At 44.0% G+C, this 22643-nt stretch overlaps 1 protein-coding gene across 4 annotated transcripts in view; it reads left to right on the top strand.

Annotated features, from left to right (window-relative positions):
- The first annotated feature begins 3400 nt into the window (after positions 1-3400).
- The window catches only part of LOC148026234 (phosphoinositide phospholipase C 6-like), a 43527-nt gene continuing 24284 nt past the window's right edge, over positions 3401-22643 (top strand). Inside the window, exons 1-9 of one of the 4 annotated variants that reach the window (XM_087693526.1) lie at positions 3401-3816; positions 4574-4906; positions 5368-5558; positions 6243-6378; positions 6461-6601; positions 6743-7119; positions 7249-7513; positions 8536-8607; positions 8689-8797. In XM_087693526.1, coding sequence (XP_087549652.1) covers positions 3631-3816; positions 4574-4906; positions 5368-5558; positions 6243-6378; positions 6461-6601; positions 6743-7119; positions 7249-7513; positions 8536-8607; positions 8689-8797 — 1810 coding nt within the window. In that variant the 5' untranslated portion in view covers positions 3401-3630. Of the gene's footprint in view, positions 4477-4573; positions 4907-5367; positions 5559-6242; positions 6379-6460; positions 6602-6742; positions 7120-7248; positions 7514-8535; positions 8608-8688; positions 8798-22643 lie in introns of all 4 variants that reach the window. The other 3 variants (XM_087693528.1, XM_087693527.1, XM_087693529.1) reach the window with 3 other exon arrangements.

Here is a 22643-nt window from a genome sequence, read left to right as displayed (position 1 = left end):
ATTTTTACACAAAATTGGTGAAAATTATAAACCCAAAATAGCAATGCTCTTTTCTAAAGGAGATTCGAGAGTGGAGATATAGATTGAAATTTGAAATGGGAGAGCTTTTATTGTATACAATTACATTAATGATAATCAATTATAAGCATATAAAATATATATTATCAAATTTTATCATTGTGATTGAATGAACATAGATGATATAACAAGATGAAAATGAATAAAAATGTAGAGTTATTTAATCTAAATAAATAAGTATATGTATAATGTTGGAAGTAAAATGCAATTCTTTTCATTATAATAAATTTTTAGACATAAGAATTAATTTGATTTTTTATGGTAATAGTAAAATTCAAGATATATAATCCTCTACATATAGCAATAGATGTTTGATCCAAAATCAATATGTATTTTTTTTTACATGCGAGTTGAATTTCTATTAGGCATTGTGACTCGATCGAAGATATCATAACATAATCCGTTACAAGAGCGTGCTTGTTAGACTTTTAATCATAAGGTACTGTAAGCCATGGTAAATGTGCATTTCAAACTACATTTGTCAAGTATATTGACACACTTATTTTGATCTTCAAACAATTGATTGGTTGAAAATCTAAGAGAAAATTTCCTTATAATTAGATCTATGTTTTTTGGAGAAAATTACTAGATAAGTAGTTTAATACACACACACACACACACACACACATATGTAATAGAACAATAGATTATGCATTATAAATTAGATCTTGTGCATCTTAATAGTAGGACCATATGTCAATTGTGAGAAAACTGTTTGACGAGAGAAAAGCGTAGCAAGGCCGAAGTGACAAGTCACGTGTCATCATCACCACCATCATCCTCATCCGCATTCATTCAATGAGATTAGCGATATTTGCGGGGTGGCGGGTGCTGGACACGTGGCACCTGCCCCGCGTTCTCTTTTTTTTTGTGGGGGAGGTGGGGGCTGCCACATGTCACCCCCCCCCCCCCCCCCCCCCCCCCCCCCCCCCCCCCCCCCACCACCACCTCTCCTTAACTAATAGTATATGAATGACACAAGAGATGATTTACTATGCCATGTAAATGAGAATGGGGAAGAATATAGGCATCAACTTCTTTTCATAAAAATGCTAAAACAAGATAAACTAGGTATTGCTCTTGATAATGGAAGAGGCCATGTTGATAGTTGTGTTCAACTTGCTAAAGAATTTGTTGGAAAGATCCTAGATAGTGTGAATGAGTGTTTTCTAGATATGTATGTTTTTGGTGCAACAAGATAATTCTCTCCCCAATATTTGGTACATGATCCAAAAGAACAAGAAAATAAGGTCAATTTATGGTTAGATAAGTTGCTACAAATGTTTAGTGGTTCTATTTAGATACACAAGGCTGTAAAAATGAAATCTATGCATTCACTAGCACATTATATTTTGGATGTGAGGGAATGAGTATGAAGCATGCATGATGTTTGTTCTCTAGCAATTCTGATTGGCAAGGAACATTTTCAAACTTGATGAGATTATGGCAAATTCTTTTGGTTCTTCCTACTTCATCAAGAGCATGTGAATGGGGATTCTCAATGCAAAATATCATCAAAAGTGATCATCATCAACTATTGAAGGTACTAACTCCTAAGGTAGTAATGCATATTTCCTATCTTGTCCTTAACATCAAAAACATTGATTGAGCCTTGATCTATGAGAAATGGGAGCTTCTAAAGGCATGACAACTGCTTGATTTGCAATTTTTGTTAGTCATTCACATTATTTTTCTATCATGATGATGGACCTTTATCAATGACAATGATGTATAAGAGTTTTGACCTTGATTTGTAGTATTTGTTTGTCATTCACATTATTTTTCTATCATGATGGACCTTATAAATGACAATGATGTAGGAGGGTTTTGACCTTCAAACGTTGTTTGGCCTTTTGAATATGAAAGATTGATTTTAATTGTGTTCTTCTTTCCATGCTAGTTTATGCTTGATTTTATATCACAAATTATGGGACCTTGGCATTTATGTTTTAAGAGTTGTAGCGACTTAAGGTCTAAGTAAATTCTTTCTTGAGATGTTCTTGAATGTTGACACCCAACTTTAGAGTAAGGGAGTCAGAATGATACTCACAAAACTAGATAAAGGTGTCATTAATTTTTTCTTGAAGCCCAACCTTGGGAGTCAAATTAAAAAACTTGCAAGGCTTTAACAGCATGATGGCGAAGTACATAGGCATCTATTTGAAAAGGTCCAGCCATGTGCATAAAACTCTCAACATTATTTTTTAAAATTGAAATTTTAGTATTCAAGCAAGATTGCTGTCATTACTGCATACATAGCTAGGTTTATTTGCCCCATTTATTTATAATAGGATCATAGTTAACATGCACAATGTTTACTCGAGAAAGTCAATCCGACTATTTTTACACAAAATTTGTTAAAATTATAAACCCAAAATAGCAATGCTCTTTTCTAAAGGAGATTCGAGAGTGGAGATGTAGATTGAAATTTGAAATGGGAGAGCTTTTATTGTATACAATTACATTAATGATCATCAATTATAAGCATGTAAAATATATATTATCAAATTTTATCATTGTGATTGAATGAATATAGATGATATATAACGAGATGAAAATGAATAAAAATGTAGAGTTATTTAATCCAAATAAATAAGTATATGTATAATGTTGGAAGTAGAATGCAATTCTTTTCATTATATTAAATTTTCAGACATAAGAATTAATTTGATTTTTTATGGTAATAGTAAAATTCAAGATATATAATCCTCTACATATAGCAATAGATGTTTGATCCAAAATCAATATGTATTTTTTTTTTTACATGCGAGTTGAATTTCATTTAGGCATTGTGACTCGATCGAAGATATCATAACATAATCCATTACAAGAGCGTGTTTGGTAGACATTTAATCATAAGTTAGTGTAAGGCATGGTAAATGTGCATTTCAAACTACATTTGTGAAGTATATTGACACACTTATTTTGATCTTCAAACAATTGATTGGTTGAAAATCTAAGAGAAAATTTCCTTATAATCAGATCTATGGTTTGTGGAGAAAATTACTAGATAAGCGGTTTAATACACACACACATATAATAGAATAATAGATTATGTATTATAAATTAGATCTTGCGCATCTTAATAGTAGGACCATATTCATCACGTGCTGCACTTGCATATGCCAATTGTGAGAAAACTGTTTGACGAGAGAAAAGCGCAGCAAGGCCGAAGTGACAAGTCACGTGTCGTCGTCACCACCATCATCCTTCCTCATCCTCATTCATTCATTCAATGAGATTATGAACAAAAAATATCCACCTGCCAACCATTCCAAGAGAAAGCGCACTGCCCAGCAGCATAAGGCAGATCAGCCGCTCGAGGCACGACGCACGTGCCATCATCACCATCATCATCAGAATTAATAAGACGGGGAAAGACGTGGGAACTTGGAAGAATGTGGAGTGGCGACACACACACACACACTCTGTCTCTCTCTGTTTGTCTGTTAGGTCTTCTTCCCCTTTCACAGAGTCTCCTTCTTCTTCTTCTTCTTCTTCTTCCTTTTGCCGTCCAGCCGACCTGTCCAGTTATTTTCATCCATTTCTTTAATGCAGCTGGACTTACTAGTTTCTTGGTCCCGTTGTTTTTTGCAAGTGGTGGGCTTCAGTCATTTCCTTTCATTTTTGACTGTTGTATTTGTAAATCTTCTTTTGCATTCGTCTTCATATCGTTCATTTCTTCTCTCTCTTTTTCCTAATTCGGTCTTCAGCATTTTGGGTTGTCTTGCAATTGAGGTATGTGCCCCGCTTTAGCTTCTTCTGAGGCTCCATCTGCTCTCTCTCTCTCTCTCTCTCTCTCTCTCTCTCAGAGCACAATCTGTTACTTATCGGTCAACAATTTGCACAATCTATTCTTATTAAGCCATTCATTCTTGCCAAATTGTGCTAATTATCGACTTATGATTCGTTGTCCTTTGCTCTCTCTCTCTCTCTCTCTCTCTCTTTCGTAGCTTCCGAAATTGCCGATTTGTGTGGCTCCCCCTCAAACATTGTTCTTATTACTCATCGGAGTTCTTATCAAAATGTTATCCTTGCTGGTTCGTGCTTCTTGTCAAGAATGTTCTATCTGACTCTTGAGTTCTTGCTACTGCTTTTGCCTGTTTTATGGCTGAATTGTGCTAACTATGCACAATCTATTCTTATTGGGTCATGGGTTCTTGCCAAATTGTGCTAATTATTGACTTATGATTCGTGACTCTCGTCAAATTGTAAAACTGTTCTCATTGAAATAGTCATAATCTTGTCAAATTGTTATCAAGTCTCTGATCTCTTACTCTTTGTCAAGTTTGTTCTCAGTGCTGAATTTTGGCTCTTGTCAAACTGACTCTGAGATTCTTATCACATTGTTCTCACTGCTGATTTGTGGCTCTCAAATCAAAATTGTTCTGAGTGATTGTAAGATCTCCCCCGTTTTTGGGATTGCTCGCCTTTTTTACATAAATTCTAGCTGGATCAATTTGCCTTCTTTTGGAAAGCTCTTAAACAATTTCAGGACATGTGCAGCAACATGGTGGCCTGCCTCCCTCTCACAGAGATCTTTTCCAAAGGGCACAGGCACAGCATGGCTCCTCCACAACTGGTCAAGTTGGCTTTTGAGAACATGGCTAACGGGCAGGGTCGGATCACTGCGGCTCATTTAGCGAGCTTCTTGGCCTCCACACAGTGCGAGCAGGGCATCAATGAGGAGCAAGCTGCTTCATTGATTGCTAAGTTTCACCACTCGGTCTCCAGTGATAGTCCGGATTTCAGTACTCTGAATATGGACGAATTTATGCAGTTTCTGCTGCATCCTGAATTGAACTCTCCAATGCGGATAACAGAGCAGGTTTGTTCTACGGATCTTCTACTTCTGATATTAAAAAATCTGCCATAGAAAATCTGCAGAACAAAGATTGGGCAGCAGTCATGACGTTGTGAGTTCCTTAAAGCCCCTATATTTGGTCACTATTTCTCTTAAAGGGGTCAGCCGTCATGCCGTTGTTTGTGAGTGAGTCAGACCAATGTACATTACTATTGGCACCTGACTTGAGGAACCGCGAATAGTTGGTACATGCTGTACAGTCTGTGATTTTAAGCCTGTGTTGTTGCATGTTGATCTAAAAGACCCTACCGAACTGGGCATTTATGTGTGCAATCTTTTAGTTCTGAACAAGACTGTCTGATGGAGGTTTTAGCTCAATCACTTTTTTCTGTGAACTAAATTGTTCTAGTCTTTAGATCTAAGCTAGAAGAGGGTTTAATCAATTTCAATTCTGTGAACATCTTCCGTTTCCTTTTGTATGACAGCCTATCGAGGATATGACCGCACCTTTGTCTCACTATTTTATATATGCAAGCCACAACTCCTACCTTACTGGCAATCAGCTCACTTCAAGATCCAGTACAGCTCCTATTGTCAAAGCTTTAAAAGCAGGATGTAGAGTTATTGAGCTTGATTGCTGGGAACGCAAGGGGAACATCATGGTGTTGCACGGCAAGTATGCTCAGTTGCCTTCTTGGTTCTTTCATATAGAAAAGGTTGGCATTGCTATTTTGCATTAAAGATGAGTAAAAATGCTGTGAGGTGAAATGCGGTTTACTTGCTCTAAGAGATCAGGAGTATAGGCAACTTCCAAGCACCTCAACTTTATGTCCATTACAAGAGAGATTGCGAAAGGTAGTTGTAACGATCATATTCATGACCTTGATGCCTGACTTGCACTATTGAGCGAAGAAAACTTAGAAAGCAGCAGGATGGTGTGTGGATGCATGGTGACTTTCCTCTCATTTAGATGTACCTGTTTGACATTTGGCTTATTTGGTTTTGGTCATCACAAGTTTTTTAAATGCATGTTTTTCACAAAAGCAGATGGGGAATCAGGGTCTTCCCGTTAGTATTTGAGGCGCAAAAACGGACTTATGTTTTCTTATTGGTTCTTAATGATGTTCTCTGCTCATACTTAGATGGTCTAATAAACTGACAACAATTGGTAATTTCAGAGAGTTTTTGTGCATGCTGTGAAGATTGTGGATCTTGTAATTAGGTTTTCTCTTGCTTGAAATGTCTTTTCACGACTTTAACTGTTCTTGTTTTGTCACAGCACATTAACAAGGCCTGCGCCATTTGGTTGACTTGCTTGAAATGCCTTTTCAGGAGTTTAATTGTCCTTGTTTTGTTACAGCACATTAACAAGGCCGGTCCCATTTGATGACTGCTTAAGAGCAATTAAACAGAATGCATTTGTGGCCTCAGAGTACCCTGTGATAATTACAATTGAAAACCACTTATCTCCAGATCTCCAGAAGGAAGCAGCAAAGGTAACACTTCTGTGGACTCTTACTGATATGAGAAGATCTTTGGGTGAGGTAATGATATGTTTTGGATGTTGATTTATTCCAGAAAATAAGAGAGATTTTAGGCGATGCTTTATTTGTTCCATCAGCTGAAGAGAGGCCACCAAGGCAGTTTGCGTCACCTGAAGAGTTGAAACGCAAGATCATAATCTCAGATACGCCACCAAAAGACCCATTACAGGATCAGGTAGAGGAAGCAATTCAACTGCTTTAACTGATGCATCTCACTGGATTTTGACAGTGATACTTTTTTCTTGAATACTGTTGGGCTAGATGGGCTTGATGGCTTCACCTTTTCATGACTACTTTTACCTGAGTTCCTGTTCAGGCAGCAGCAGATCCAGATGCAGTCGTGGACGTGATTCCAGATCTATTATCGTCCCCACCTCGGCCAGATGATGATGATTCACCCCCTTTATCTCCAACTGGACTGGGATACAGAACTAGGAAGGGCTTTTCAAAGCAACTTGGACGAGCTGCTGATGCATTTTCTCATGGAACACCAGTTACTGAAAAGGAACGTCATATAGAACCATGCATGCTTGAGCTGGATGAGCTCATTTATATATCTTGTGAAAAACCACAAGAAATGAAGGATGCTCCAGTACAAGGTCAGCTTGTTCCAGGAGATAGGTCAATCATGGCAAATGTTAGTGAACCTCAGCTCCGGAAGTTTGTGAAAGCGAATGCTGTTTCTTTGATAGAGTATTCTCTCGGACTTTTTGTCTCAATGCAGCACTTCTGTGAGACATTGCCCTATTACATGACATTGTCCTTGCTGTAACAGTTGGCTTATTAGCTGCTTCAGATGCTTCTATGCTGCTTGTGATGCAGGTATTCCAAGAACAATCTTGGGCGTATGTATCCATTTGGCTTGCGGTTTAATTCGTCAAATGCTGATCCTTATCTTGCCTGGACCCACGGTTTCCAGTTGGCAGCACTAAATACACAAGGAGGTGATCGCCCATGCTGGATAGCCCGTGCTTTATTTGAAGCAAATGGAGGGTGTGGCTTTGTGAAAAAACCTCATGTTCTTTTGCCCAAGGGTGATATGACTTTTGAGCAGATTGCAACCATGGCGCCAAAAATGCTACTCAAGGTGGGTTAAACACTACAATGTTTGATGGAAGTACTGGAGGATGAAAAGTACAATTGCTTTTTTTCTGATGTAGTTTGTTAGTCTTGTGTTGGATGTAGTTTACATTTATGCCATATGACCCAGCCAAATTAAGTTGCTTATTTTAAACTTTCTATTTGCCACTATCCCAGCTAGGTCCTTAACGAAATTTTGTATATTCCTTGTTCCTTGAGCAGTAGGACATGCAGGAAGGAGTTCCACTAGGGGTCTCTATCTCTTCCAGAGTCCTAAGTGGTTCCTCCCTCATTCTCATGTTTGAAAAGTTAAGAGGAAAAAAACCATTTCCTGGGAAGAAATGGAGTTCACAATCTAAGAAAGTCTTAAGCCTCCCATTATTTACAATAAATAATCATTGAAAGGTCATTCTAGGTGCACTGCCATGTAAAGAAGTCCACTATTGATGCGTGTCTGAGATGCCATACAAGGAAGAAACTTATAGATTTCTCAGTTGTTATTTTTATAAATATGAATAATTGAAAATTTCATTCGGTTGCATGTAAAGCTCCTATAAGGTATTAAAGTTTGTTCTTTCAAACAGAGAAATTACCCTTCTCAGGATGTTATCTGTACAACACTTACGTCAGGATCAGATGTTTTGCCATTCTGGAAAGTAGATAGTTGCTTTGCTTACGTGGACTTTTGAAAGTCAAAACTTTTGAAAAGGACTTCAATCAAAGTTTGACCATACACAGTTGCACTCTTGTCATTTTGGGCCACTAGGTCTTTCTATTCCATATATCCTTGATTCTTTCAGAGTAGGTTTTCTTGATGTGGGTCTTGTTCCTTTTCCAATATCTTCAAACAAATAAGTAGGTTCTTATTTTGCTAATGTGGTCACTTAGAAGTTGGACTGTGAAGGTAGTTTATCCGTTCAGTCATTTTTTACTGCCAAGGGATGTTCGAAAGCTATCTAGTCATGCCTTGGTGAGAACGATTTCTCCCTTAAGAACGAGAAAACTGAAACCTAACAATTGTCTCTGCAGGTGAAAGTACTTATGGGGACTGATTGGCACAAATTCTTTGACCTTTTTAAGAAGCCTGACTTTTATGTGAAGGTTAGCACATATTGACTCAGTGCCTTAGTTCTATCAGAACAATAGAACACTGTGATGAAAGTGCGTTTTTCCTTCTATCAGCTTGCCCTTCATGGGATGCCAGTGGACAAAGCGAAGAAGAGGACTGAGACTATCTATAAAAATAACGAACCTAATTGGGAGAATCAATTGTTTGAATTTCCCATTAGAGGTATTCTTCTCATCTGTTTGGTTTAATACGTTGATTGTTCATTTGGTGCATTTTCAGTCACAGATCAATGTTTAAGTCCATCCAATTTTCAATGTTACCACTAGAGTCCTTTCAGATGGTCTTCTCAGTCAAAATGAGATAAGCAATGTGACCTTAGACCTGGTAGATTCTCATGGAAACTTTCTTGGGGTCTCTTAGTTCTTTTGAGTTGTATGTTTTTGGAGACTAATGTCTTAGCATTGCTTCCAATAGTCACAATAATTGTCTCAATGTTAGGACATATTCTCAACAGTGGGACCTTCACCTCGATGCCCCCAACAAGTGCATCATCTGAAATGTTAGTGTTGTTAAGAATCTATAACGACACAGAGTAGACAATGGAAATATGTCTACCCTTTGCTATGTACAAACTCAGAACAAAGACCTTTATGCAAACCCAGACCAAAATCTGGATTAGTCTCATAGAGATCCTGTATAGAGATGACAAAACTGACTTCACAGAGGTGATCACCATAACTGCATGAGTTTCTTGTTCAGCACAGATTTCTCTCTCTCGAGCACTTGATCTTGCAGTGTAACTCCTTTTCCCTAGATAAAAATGTGGTTGATCTCTCTAGTGAGAACATGAAGCATATGAACTTGACAGCACATCTAGAGCATAGGTAGCTACATGAGATAAATACAGGGACTCTTTGTGTATTTTGTGCAAGAGAGTCATTTAAAATGTGCCTTTAACTTTGTTTGTAAGCCCTAATCCTAATGGACATGGGTGTTGTGGATGGGGCTAGTGAAATGTGGAGGATCATAACACCATGGTGGTGGACTATAATGCCAATGGGGTTTGCTATCCTACATTGTGAAAAATGGGCTACGGCGACCCCATGTGTGAAGGCACTTTTGCCAAAGCTCCTATCGGTGCTGCCAGTCTAGCCCAAAATTGCTCCCAGTGGACTCTAACAGAGTGAATGATGGAGGATCAAAGCTCCATCAAAGTGGCACATATTGACTCTTTCTAGTTAATGTCAAGTGGCATTGGGCCTTCTAGATGTGCCAGATGTGTCAAATACCAGCCAAATGCAGAAAATGAAAAAGACCAGTATGCTCAAGCTGTAAAGTGGCCATCTATGGCATTTTGCTCAAAACCCAAAAACAGATGATTGTGCACTGGCATGTCATTGAAGTCCATACTCCGGAAATGAAACCCCAAACCTGTCTAGCAAATGTGCAAGAAATAAAAAGATAAGCAAGCATCTTATCACATGTAGTACAAAAGACACATCTATTAGTGAGGATCTTGCGGTAGTGTAGTATATCCTCTGTGGGGAGACCCCAATAAGAAGCCTCCATAAGACTTCTTATTAGTGAGGATCTTGCGATAGTGTAGTATATCCTCTGTGGGGAGACCCCAATAAGAAGCCTCCATATAAGACTTTCCCCAGGTAGGGAAGGTTAGACCTATTAGTTTAGTATGTATCAGGGGCTTTAGGCATTGTGTTTATTCTTTAGTTGGGCATCAGACAGAGGCAGCTGGGCAACCCATTTTAGGGTTTCTTCACTTATCTCGTGTGTCGCCCCAAGGCTTGTAGGGTCTTTTCACTTATCTCCTATCTCACCATGAGGCTTCTATATATGCTTCACTTGACTCAGTCCCGTGACATCATTTTGCATCCTTTGAGAGAGGGAGAGTGGGGGTCACTGCTGTTAGTCGTCATTGTGCCGGTGCCCTACTGGTATTGTTTTGCACATCTTGTGCTTCATCTTATGGATTCAAATGCCTGTTCACATTCTGAGTTTCTTGTGTTCATGCGTTCTTTCTTTCTGCCAGCATTCATGCTTCCAATCATCTGCACATTCTCACATTGTATCAAATGGCTAGTGTTGCTAGTCTGCTGGTTTTGTGTGCTGTTACTGACAGTTTCAGCTCTGAACCCTCTGCATTTTCTGCTGCTGGAGCTTTCTAAACCTGCATTTCAGCTTCCCACCCCTTCCTACTTCGCTAGCAATCTCTCTTCCTGCTGGGCTTTGGTGCAGGGTTATATGTTTTTCTGTCTTCAGTGCTGTTTTTTCTGTGTTTTTGCCTGCTAGTCAGTCGTTTGGGGCTGGAACTGCTTGCCGAGGCCTGGTTTGCTGTTGCCTATTGTGCTGAAGATTCACATACTGCATTTGTGGCCTGAAGCCTAACATCATTCAGTAGTTGGTAAAACTTGCGTTTTTACTGAGCTTGCACTTAAAAGTTTGTGTTTTCAGTTTTAGAGAGTGTCTTGTGTGTCGGTTGTTACGATTCTTCACTACATTCACTTCACTAGTGCTCCACTCTCTGTTGACTCTTGCATACTTGTGTTATGAACTATTAACTGCTGAACTCTTGTTTTAGTGGGCTGATTTTGACCACAGAGTGCCCCAAGTATCTCACTCTAACTCCTATCTTCATTCACTCTCATAGCACCTCCATGTTCATTTGCCAATGATAAAAATAAAGGAGTCTGAGTACTCTATTTAGAGTGTTGTTATGAAGGCTTGGTTTGTGCAGAACTGGTTGTGGTATAGAATCTCTAGTTCAACTCCCTGTTGTCAGAGTATTTATCATGTATGGCTGAAGTCTGCCAGGACTCGGGTAAGAAGAGTTCACAGCATAGAGGAAAGAAAATCTGTAGAAGAGGAAGACAAGAAGAAATAGAAATCTAAAAGACAAACAAAACCCAACTATAGAATATATTTCTCACATGAGCTTGAACTCAATCCCTATACAACATATGCATCCACATAAAGACACTAAAACTGAGGCTATCGCTTAGTAAAAACCCAATTTAATTCAGCCCATATGATTCATTGTTTGGCATACATAAGATCAAGCATCAAACAATACGCTAAAGGCTCAAAAACAGGTCCAAACTTGCATTAGAACAGTCTGGTGCCTATGCAGCCCACATAGACCGATAATATCTTGTTTTGAAGCTTCCAAAGACCTTTCTTTTAGCCCAAAAATCTCAGCTTTCAATGTATTACAGTAGTAGATCAAGAAAAGTCAAAACACTCCACACAATCCCTCTATTCAGGACAGCCAACACATGCAAGATAGATAAGAGTATTCTCTCATGAAAAGTAGCGGATAGCCTGTTTGCCCTGTCCACAACAGTCCAAAAGATTCCAAATCAGTCCTCTGTCACACTAGAAGAAGCTTCAGCCTGTTCTCTCCAATCTTCTCCTGTCTTTCCCCTTGTCTGAAGCATCCACACTATGCTTTTTCATTGTGTTCTTTCATTCTATTGGTGTTCATGCTCTCTTTCACACTTTTGGTCATTTGCACAATCTAACAAGTCCTCCACAATCAGAGCAACTAATCACACCACTTGGCTTTACTATCTTGAGAAGACCAAACTTTATTTACTTTCTTAGTTATCCATCTCTTATCCTCAATCATTTTATGATAAGCCTAAATGGCTGTTGATCTTAGGAAATCATCTAGGCATACTAAAGCCCAAAGTCCACCATGGGGATAAAGGCTAAAACACAAAAGTTGAATGCTACTGAAGCCGTTCCTCCAAGCTAGTCCAAATCAGCATATAACCTTAAGGAACTTGACATATTGATGGATGGAATGGAAAGAGTAAACCAGAGACTGACAAGGAATGGCATCTATTGTAGTCCTCAAACCATCTCATGCCATCCTATTAAACTTATTTGTGCTTATTAGGCCAATCAAGCAATCTGGATGCAACTTAAACCTTAGCTTGCAATGAGTTAGCCTCCATTCTAGAGGTAGGGGAAGGAAGCAAGCAAGTGCGAAGGAGGAAAAGTCTATGGTGTTTTGAATTTTTGAGTTGAATTCAAGACATACCACTAGGAGGCCTGGCTCTGATACCATGTCAGAAAAATAACTAAGAGGCCAAAGAGATAGTAGGGTTTGTGGGAAGAAACACAGAGTGTGTATTGCAAACACGGAGAGAGAAGAAACTCAGAAACACAAGAACACGGTAATAATACACTAAATCATGCTAAGGAGGAAAGTTGATACAGTGGAGCCGAGGCTCAAAAGATGATTGCACTGTCTTGTCTGAATCAGGTGGCAGCACCTATAGGGAATCTGCACAATAAAGAGAGCAAAACACAGTCCTTCGGGCAACGGGCTATCGAAGTAATCACTGGAAGGTGAAGGACAACTGTCAAGGGAGCGAATTGTGGTCCTCTGATGCCCTCGGAGATGAGGAAGATGATCACTAGTTGTCAAGGGAGTGAAGCACAGTCCTAAAATGTCGGGAAGATGGCCTGGATAGCAAACGCAAATCCCCCAGTGTGTTGGAGTTGTCAAACATGGGGACAACAGTCTAGATGTTGATGCCAGGTACCAGATGATGACGTTAGATGATGGAGGATATCCGAGGCTGCAAAACGCAAATACTTGGGGCTAGATGAGCTGACATGAGGGATGAAGAAGTTGACGCTAAGCAGAAGAGAGTGGCGCCTGGCAGTGTGATGATAATGCCAGGCAAGGGAAGGCCTCTAGACAGCTAAACGCAAGAATGACCGTTGCCTGAAGGGAGAAAAAGCTGATGCCGAGTATGAATGCTGATGCTAGATAGGAAGAAGCTCCAAAAAGCAAAAATTGATGTTGCAGAATAGGGCACTTGTAGCAGAGGATAAAGATGGAATAGGCAGCTATGAACCATGAACCACAATGTCCGTTGGAAGGGGTGTGAGGGTAGTGGAAGGGCTAGAGAGAGGGGATGGTTGTCTGATGATGGAAGAAGAGGGATGAAGAATGACTCAAGTAGGGTTAAAAATGAATGTGGGAGCTTTCGCTCAACCGCCAAGACCCACGGACCGCTTATTGTTCAAGCATTCCAAGCGAGCTCTAATGGCTATCTCTCACCTAGCCGACGCGCCGTCAATGCTACGAGTGTTGTGAGCTTACCTTGATGCCCGATCGAGTACCCTTCTTTCTCTTGCACTCCGGTAGCTCCACGATTCTTGACGCTAGCTCAAGCATCCTCAAGCCTCCTCCATCTCCAAGATCCATCCTCCATAGCCGCGCGCGCAAGAGAAGAGAAAAGAAGAGAAGGGAAGAAGAGAAGAGGAGATGGTGAAGAGCTTCACCCTCTTGATCCCTCACTCTCACACACTCTCACTTCCTCACACTCTCACACTCCCTCTCTCAAGAGCACACACAAGCAAGAAGGAGAGAAGAAGAGAGGAAGAAGAAGACTCTTTTTGCCACACACCAAAGAATGAGCTTCTCATTCACTTTTCAACTTTATATACAAAACCCTAATTCCCTTTTGGGCGGTCATCCCCTTTTTCCTCTTTTACATGGCTGGCCATAGCTTAGGCCCTTTTTCCCATTTCCCACCATTCTAATTTATCCTATTCCCACTAATGCATACACTTTGCACAGGAGCGAGCCTGGCACTCTTTTACACAGATTCGGGGGCGCTTCCGCATTTAAATGGTGCGCAATTTTCTCTTTCGTTGCCGTGGCCCAACATCGAAGCCTCTTGAGGGTCGTGTCCGAACATTTGAATTTTTCAGGGATTGGTTGCCAGTCAAGGCGCCTTTTTCTGCTTTTGTGCCTTTTTTGCTATTTTTCCTTCTTCCCAGTTTCCGCTTCTTTGTGCTGCGGTAACGCGGTCGGAAACACGGTAACATTACCACCCTCCTAGCCAAGTGCCAGTCCCATGGCACTGCGGTGGGACATGGTAGCAAGTTAGGTCGGCTGTTAGGCGGAACAGGTAGGTGGGTGGTTAGGGATGATGACCCGGAGAGAGTCCGGCGTGCGTTAGGCTCCATGAAGACACTCAGCATCTGTCACACGGTTGTGGCGCCGGTTATGTAGCCGGTCGTCTTGTGAGTATGAGAAGCGCTTGAAGCAAAACGATGATGGTATTGGAGGGATTTATTCTGGGGAAATCCCTCGAACTCTGTTTGGCTTGAAAACCCGTGGCTTCGATTGAAGATCCGTGTCTTTGATTTGAAGGTCCTTAGGCCGGTGGAATCAATAAGCTATCCGTGGATCTTGAGGCGTTGGGCATGGATCATTGGACGATGCGGTTCCAAGATCTATGCCAATGGCAGTTTTACCTCGACCTGGTTCGATCATGGTGGCCATCAGCACCAGGCGGATGGCTGGAGGCCGGCACGCTTTGGGTCATTAAAGGGTGCCATGGGTGATGGTCTTCCGCGGGTAGCCATTTCTTGAGAGTCGAACATAACCTGCAAGAAAAGTTGTGCCCTCCCTAAGGGGTGTGCTGCTTGCCGTGTAGTGTGTTGTGCTCGTGGCAGTGGAACTGGGAGATGGGTCTAACCTTGGGCAAGCCCTTGGTAACGTCCCACACTTGAGGACCCAGCTTGTGCTTCGTTGGTGGTGCGGTGCGAGCCTTAGGGTGACAGGTCTGAAAGTCCTGCCCTTGATGTGCCCTAAGCGTGAAGTGGGGGAGGGGGCTAGGGAGAACCCTAGGTGTAGTGACTGTGGTGCTTCTCTTTTTTTTTTTTTTTGAGATGATACGTAGGCCTAAGTGTCTTAGTCGGAATGAGGAGGAGAAGGGGGGCGGAGAGACTTGCTAAAAAATTGGCGACTTTGCATGTAATCTTTTAGATTCATACGGACATGAAGGGAGGTAGTGGAGAGAAAGGGGTGGTTGCATTTAGTGAACTGGCTGTTGTTCATGTCCTCTAGGAGGGCTAGGCAAAAAGAGGGAAGGAGACTAGCCCTCATCATGAGACGAGCCATGGCACAATTATCTATAGCATTACCTAAGATAGTTACACGTGGTTATAAAAGCGGGGTCAGGACATGAGGAAAAGTCCGCAAGGAAGCGCATCATAGACTCGTCTAGGCTTTCCGCGGTAAAAAGAAGGGCGTTGTCAAAGGATGCTACAGTGAAGTTATAAATGACGGGAAAGTCATACCGCCCGTGGAGGGTGGCGTCAAAATCTACGCCTACCCTTCGAGGGTACGCCATGTAAGTAGGGTCGTTCCGCTCGAACGGTAGGGTATTACAAAAAGCCATCCAGGTGAGCATGCTTATGTCACATACTCGCCTCCTCCACAGGGGTTGGCTCCTATAGTTTTGTACAGTGTGGGGGATTTCAAAAATTTTGTCTTGCCAGTAGTCAGCCGCTTCGGTGCCCCAAGAGGTTGGGGTCTTTTCCCGCTCTTCCAGCCATTTTTTCCCCAACCGACCACCGACCGTGATCACCTCGTCCATCACTTTGAGAGGCAGGACCCTCCGCAGACTGTTGGGTAGGAGGAAACTAAAGGAGAATGGCTGCTTTGCTAGTTCTTGCACCTCCCACACCACCAGTTCTACGTGGAATCCCGCGGGAAGATCATCTGGGCACGGAGGGAGAGGCGCGGACGGTAGCACGGCTGGTTTGGCTCTCTGTTTCTGTCTGGCCTCCTCCATCAGCTTTTTTCACCTTTCTTTAGAGATGGCTTTTCTTTCTGCAGCTGGATCTTCTTGTGGCGGATCTTGGACCTATGGCGAGGGGGGTTGCGGGACCACGTCTTCCCTGAATCGATTCACATCGATTTCCAGCTCTGCTTCTTCCCCCTGCTGTTCTACGTGTACTGCTTCTTTCTCGAACCCGAGGGCATCTATCTCCTGGGGGGTCAGGCCGGCCCTTATTAGGTATTTCCGCTGTTCCTCCAAACTCAGCCTAACCTCCGCCGGTAGTGGTGGCATCTGCAGTCCAGCATGTAGGGCTCTTCTTGCCATGCCGAGCTTCCTCTGCACCGCTTCTAGTGGCTCTCCTTGTGGTGTGTGGGTGGCGTCCAAGATGGTATCGAGGAAGGCCTTCTGTTGAGTGCTAAAGGCCACTTGGGCTGCCTCCGCCTTGCTCTCTGCGATGATTTTCTCTTTTTCTGTTAGAGCAAGGCGGCGCACTAGTGTCTTCACCCTCTTCTCGTTGTGCGCGGCCCACTCCTCCGCCCTTTTGTTCATTGCTTCCAGGCCCTCCCCCTGTCTTAAGGTCAGCATCATGATTTTCTGTCCATAATCCTCTAGTTCCCTAACTAGCCTCTCTTGTTCTTCTCGTTCAGAGGTCAGCTGATTTGTTAGGCGCTTGAGCTCCTTCTCCTGTTCCTCCATGCCCCGTTGCCTTTCTTTATCCCTAGCATTCAGCTCCGCCCCGAGTGCATCCACCTCAGCAACTTTCGCAGCAAGCTCCTGGTACTGCACTATTAGGAGCTTGTGCCCTCTTTGCAGGCTCATTAACTCTTGCGTCTCATTTTCGAGTAGCTGCCTCCAATGTTCCTCCCTCTCATCCCTAGCCTTTAGTTCTTGTTTCAGGTCTGCAATTTCGTGCTGCTGCAAGGCTATCATTCTTGTCTTGTCCAGCTGGAAGGCGGCCACGGTTTCCTTCTCGGCTGCCAACTCAGCCACGGCTATTTTGCGTTCCTCCTTCGCTCTCTCCAATTGGGAGAGCAGCTCGGCGACGTATTCGTCGTAATTAGCCGGTGGCATCATCGTTGCGTGAATGGGCGAGGTGGAGGCTTCGACTTTTTGCTTTTTGGGCTCTTGCCTGGACTCTGCATCCGTGGCTGGCCTTTTCTGTCCTGTGGCCGTAGTCTCCGTGCTCTGTCCCTGGCCCATTTCTTTGTTGATAAAATACTGCATCCACGCCACGAAATTTGACACGTCTGCGCTAGTGGGGATACTGGGGGTGACAGTAGTGAGTTCCGCAGGAGGTACCAGGAGGGTAGGGATCGGATGGAGCAGGGCCTTGCCTTTGCCTTCGGAGACTGGAGGTGGCACGAACTCTAGCACCTGCGTGCTGGATCCTGGCCCCTCTTCTCTGCATGGGCTCAGGTTCCTTAGCTCGTCTGCTCGGCACTGCTGTTCGATGGACCGTCGGGTGGCCTCCGCCAGGTCCTCCTCCTCCTTCCTTCGCAGCTCCTCCTCTTCTTCCTCCGCTTTTCTCTTCCTTTCCTCCTGCCTTTTCTTCTGCTCCTCCTGTTTTTTCCCTTTCTGTTCTTTTTCCCTCCTTTTCTCCGCTTCAGCTTCTTGTTTTGACGCCTCCTTGGCTTTCTGTAACTCCTCTTTTTCCCTCTGCTCCTCCCTCCTCTTTGTTCTCTCTCTCTCCTTTGCTTCTTTCAGGGATTCCTTCTTCGCCCTTTCCAAGTCTTCCCTTTCTTTCTTCCTGCCTTCATCACTCTTCTTCTTCCCCTGCGCCGCCTTCTTCTTCGTTGTCCTGATTGTCTTCTTACTAGTTTGTCCCTCCCCTTCTTCTTCTGTTTCCGTTCTGCCGGTGGACCTGTCTTTGTCCTGTCGAGGGGGCGACTTCTCCGGCGTTTCTTCTTCTCCCTCCTCCGGCTCCTGTGCTGCCCTTACTGCCTCCTGAATGAGTGCAGTCAAGACTCCTCCGTAGCCGATGAAAGAGGCCTTGGAGGAGGCTTTCTTCCTTTCCGTCACCTTAGAAGCCGGAGATTCTCCTCCTGTTGGTGCACTTCCCAGGGCTAGTGCCTTGGCCGCTTGATCAATCGTCTTCCGCACGTAGCCATTTCAATCCACCTCGTCTAGAGTGTGGGCTGCTACATTCTCCAGCATTGGCACGCTAATTCGATGCATTAAGGAATTGTAATGTTGGCTGGAGAAGAGCACGTGCACCAACTTGGCTTGCAGCCTGGCGTCAGTGTCAGGGATGTCCTGGATGCTTATGCCGTCGTTCGTGAGTACCTCTTCCTTCTTCATTTTCAGCAAGGCATAAACATCCCTTTTTTGTCGCCTTTCTGTCCTAGGTATCAATCCCAGAGCCTTTTCCACCAAGGCTGGGTTCAACCGGACTTGCACCTGCTTTGCACCCTCTCCTCGGCCCACTGTTACAATGCCACCTTCCTGGTCCGGATTGTATATTCTGAGGAATTCTACACATTTAAAGTGATCCGGCTCCTGTGAGAAATTTTCAATGTACTTTGTAAGGTTGCACTGTTCCACTACCCTCCTGGCTGCCTCCTCCTTTGCCACCATGACTCCGATGTTGTGGATGGTTCGGAACTTGAGCTAGCCGAAGGCACGGTTCTCCAATTGGATGTAATAAAGCTCCCTTTCCTCGTCAGTGAACGGGAGTCGATGGGCGCGGTCTTGCTGCGACATTTTCTGCTCCTACCATAATTCCTAACTTCCGTTAGTATTTTTCACATAGCACTTTGCTGTTTATGCGAGAATAAAAACTCTTGACTGAATTTTTGCAGGCCATTTCTCATACTAATGCTTATGCCTTTCACTACTTTTAGTTTACCATGCCCCCTTTTTATTCATTTCCTATCTGATTCTTTTCACCTTCACCACATACCCCACATACATACCCACATACCCCCTCCTCTTCCGACTAAGAGAAGAATCCTTCCTAGGATTGGGGGTTAAAAGGTGAAAGGCGTTGGTCCTATTTGGGCAGGACTTTACGTGTGAAGAAGCTACGTGTAGAATTTTGGATTGTATTCCAGTTGAGCATGACAATCAAGAGCAGCTGGTTGGATAGAGACTTGGGAAATGTAGGTCAGGACATCATGAAATAGATCTCCCGTATTAAGGTGGCTGGTGACATGTAATTCCTCTTCCGTGAGGAATTGATCAATATAGGGGTGGACGAGCACATGGTCGTCCAAATGCTGATTGCGGGTGATGGCCAAAACCCTAAACGAGATGGGTGCCACATAAGTGGGGTCATATTCAATGGTTTTAACTGCCCTGCGTTGCTCAGCATTGGTCATTATTCGGCAACCTTTTTTCTCCCATTGGATTCTCAGAGCAAACCACTGCTGCAAGAATGTGGAAGGCGAGCTTGCCATCTGCGTGAGCTCGTGCATCTCGTGTTCAGGAACAGAATGAGGAGGCTTTCGATATGAAGTGACTAGGCGCCTGAGGGCTGCTTGCTCCTTTGAGATTTCGTTGTTTGCTATCAGTTCGGCAGTGATTTTGGGAGATTTAGTAGTCATAAGTTCGTATTCTTCCCAAGTGCATGGTAATGCACGAACCTCCGAAGCAAGGGTTCTGTCAAGAAGGCCTAGGTCTAGCCTCTCATAACTTCTAGCGAATGTGGTGAAAGTTTCGTCCAACATCTTGATGCAGGTTATTAAGTCATCTCCAGAGGTCGCGGCAAGGTCCTTAGCCAAGGAGAGGAAAGGTCATATCGCGTATGAAGGTTTAAGACCTGTTGGTGGGGATGGTGCAACTGGACTGGATAGTGGTGACTCCCTCATCGGTGTCACAAGTTGGGCTTTGCACTCCGAAGCACGTTGAGGCGCTGTAGGAAGATATGGGGGCCTGGGGGTTGTGTTGGGTTCTGAGCGAGCAGTCATAGGGCTTTTTAAGTCCTCTGGATTAGACAGGTTTAAGGCTTGTGGCGTTTGCTTTGGTCGATAGATGAGCTGAGGCTTACTAGCCACAGCTGGCAATGGCGTGCTGACTATGTTCTGGGCACCACATGTGCAAGCCTTCCGCACTAGGGTGAGATCGCTCGTAGATGAGCTTTTTAGCTGGCCAGTTTTAGGCACCCAAATCCAGGGGTTGCCCTCGTAGTATCCTTGTGCCCGCAAGAGATCCTTGGGAATCCATCGCGGCGTGGTTGTGTATCTATGGCGATAGCATCTAGACTGCCTCTTAGGCCCGGACGGCGGATGACGTTGGCGGTTAGGATTGCGTTTGGGTGGTGTACCCGGATGTGGTTTCTGCCGTTTTGGCACCCACATAAGTTTGGGCTCCTTGGCCTTGTGAGCACTCTTGGTGGGTTTGGGCCTGGGGTCGAGGGCCTGGCACGAGGCCGCAGGTTTCTCTAGGTTAGACCTGGGCTGGATTGTGGTCCCAGGGATTTCTACCGGTGGCGTCGTGATGGTGGAGGAATCATGACAGCCCTTGCTGAAAGTCGTCACTATACGGGGGTTGCCGATAGCAAGATGAATGCGGTTTAGGTTGTAATCCACATTACAGTGCGTTAGCTTCTTGAAGGTGTGACCCAATAGTGACACGTTACCGGCTTCTTTAGTGTTAGGCAACACTTGGAAGAAAGTTGGTAAACTTTCAGACTCGATGGAAACGAGTATCTTGCACTTCCCCAGGAGTGGATAGGCAATACCCCCAAATGGCGTGAGGTTGGCATTAGTGGGCTATAGCGTCGGTTGACCAATGCGTGTCCAATGGTTATGCGTCAAGATGTTGTAGTCGGCCCCTTCATCAATCAAGGCATCGAAAGAATACACTGCTCCTGCTGCGACTGTGATTCGTAGATACGCCGGTGCCACTGCTTCTTCGTCCTGATCTGTAAGGTCGGTTACAGTAGCCATGCGGACATTCAGTGGGGGTTCTAGCATGGGCGGCTCATGTAATGGATGGGAAGGAGGATAGTACTTCTTTACGCGGCTACGGTTAAAAAAGCCTATTCCCTTGCCGTCAAGTGTCTCCGACTCAACATTCCCGGTTCTACCAATCATGCGTACTCTGAAGGGCCCTAGCCCCCGGAACTTCATCTTCTGTTTATGTCCTTTTACCGAGTATAGCAGAACAAGATCCCCTTGTTCGAAGTCTCGTTTCTTGACATGCTTGTCAAACCACATCTTTCGTCGAGCCTTTTCACAAATCAAAGAGTGAGTGGCGAGGAGTCGAGTCTCCGTTAAGCGCTCTAGCTCCACCAAGCGGTTGGTCCAAGCCTCTCTTCCCTCCCAACGCTCCTGGACTGCTAGCCTCAAGCTAGGGATGAAGAATTCTAAGGGCAAAATGGCTTCAGTTCCGTACGTCAGTCTAAAAGGCGTCTGTCCTACAGCCGTTTTATAAGCTGTGCGATAGGCCCACAAGGCCGCCATTAGCTTGTTGTCCCAATCTCTTCTTGAAGTAGACACGACTTTTGTAAGCACGTTGACTAAGATTTTATTTGTGGATTCGGCTTGGCCATTAGCTTGAGGGTAATAGGGAGAGGATTTCCGATGAATTATTAGGAAGGTAGAGAGCAAGTGGGCAATCACCTCATTAATGAAGTATGTGCCTTGGTCGCTTACCAGCTCGATTGGACAGCCAAACCGTGAAATGACCTGCTCCCATAAGAACTTTGCAATGGTCCTAGCATCTTTCTTCCTCGTGGCTCGTGCCTCAGCCCATTTCGTTAGGTAGTCGGTTGCCACGATGATGTAGCGAGCTTGGGAATACTGTGCTGTAGGACTGATAGGCCCAATAAAATCGATGCCCCATTTTTCAAAGGGTTGTCGGGCTATGACAGGGGTCAACTCCATCTTGTTCTTCCGCACAGGCACTTTGGTCCTTTGGCATTCATCGCAGTGCCTTACGAATTTAGTTGCATCACGGAAGAGGGTGGGCCACCATAGTTGGGATTGTAGCACCTTTCGGGCTGTCATGTCCCCGCTAAAGTGTCCTCCAACGATTCCGCCATGTGCTTCGTTCAATGCGTCGTGCATCTCGTGCTCACATACGCATTTGCGCAACAACCCGTCTTGTCCCAACCTGTAGAGTTGGCGTGCTATCAGTTGGTAAGGCTAAATTTTCAGGATAAGCCTTCTCAGCCTGGCCTTCTCAATGGGTCGCTCAGGTAGTCCGCTCTCTAGTACTCGCACTATGTCTTCGGCCCAATACGGTATCAGATCAGCTTTAAATAATTCTATCTCACTAGACAGGTTAAAGAGATGAGCATCCGGCAAATCGTCAGGTATGCCTTGTCCAACGGCTTGTCCTGTGGGTATGCGAGACATGTGGTCAGCCATGTAATGCTGCTTTCCTTTGCGTACAACCACAGAGAAGTCGAACTCCAGTAGCAGGAGTAACCACCTAGCTATGCGTCCCGTAGCGTAAGGCTTATTCACAAGATACAGCAAGGCCTGATGGTCAACAAAGAAGACAAAGGGAGTGGC

The sequence above is a fragment of the Lygodium microphyllum genome, chromosome 14 (assembly GCF_053477565.2).
Source record: "Lygodium microphyllum isolate KBCC chromosome 14, Lygodium_microphyllum_v1.1.10, whole genome shotgun sequence".
Classification (NCBI taxonomy): Eukaryota; Viridiplantae; Streptophyta; class Polypodiopsida; order Schizaeales; family Lygodiaceae; genus Lygodium; species Lygodium microphyllum.
The sequence above is the reverse complement of the archived record's forward strand: the minus strand, read 5'-3'. Positions and strand labels throughout refer to the sequence as shown.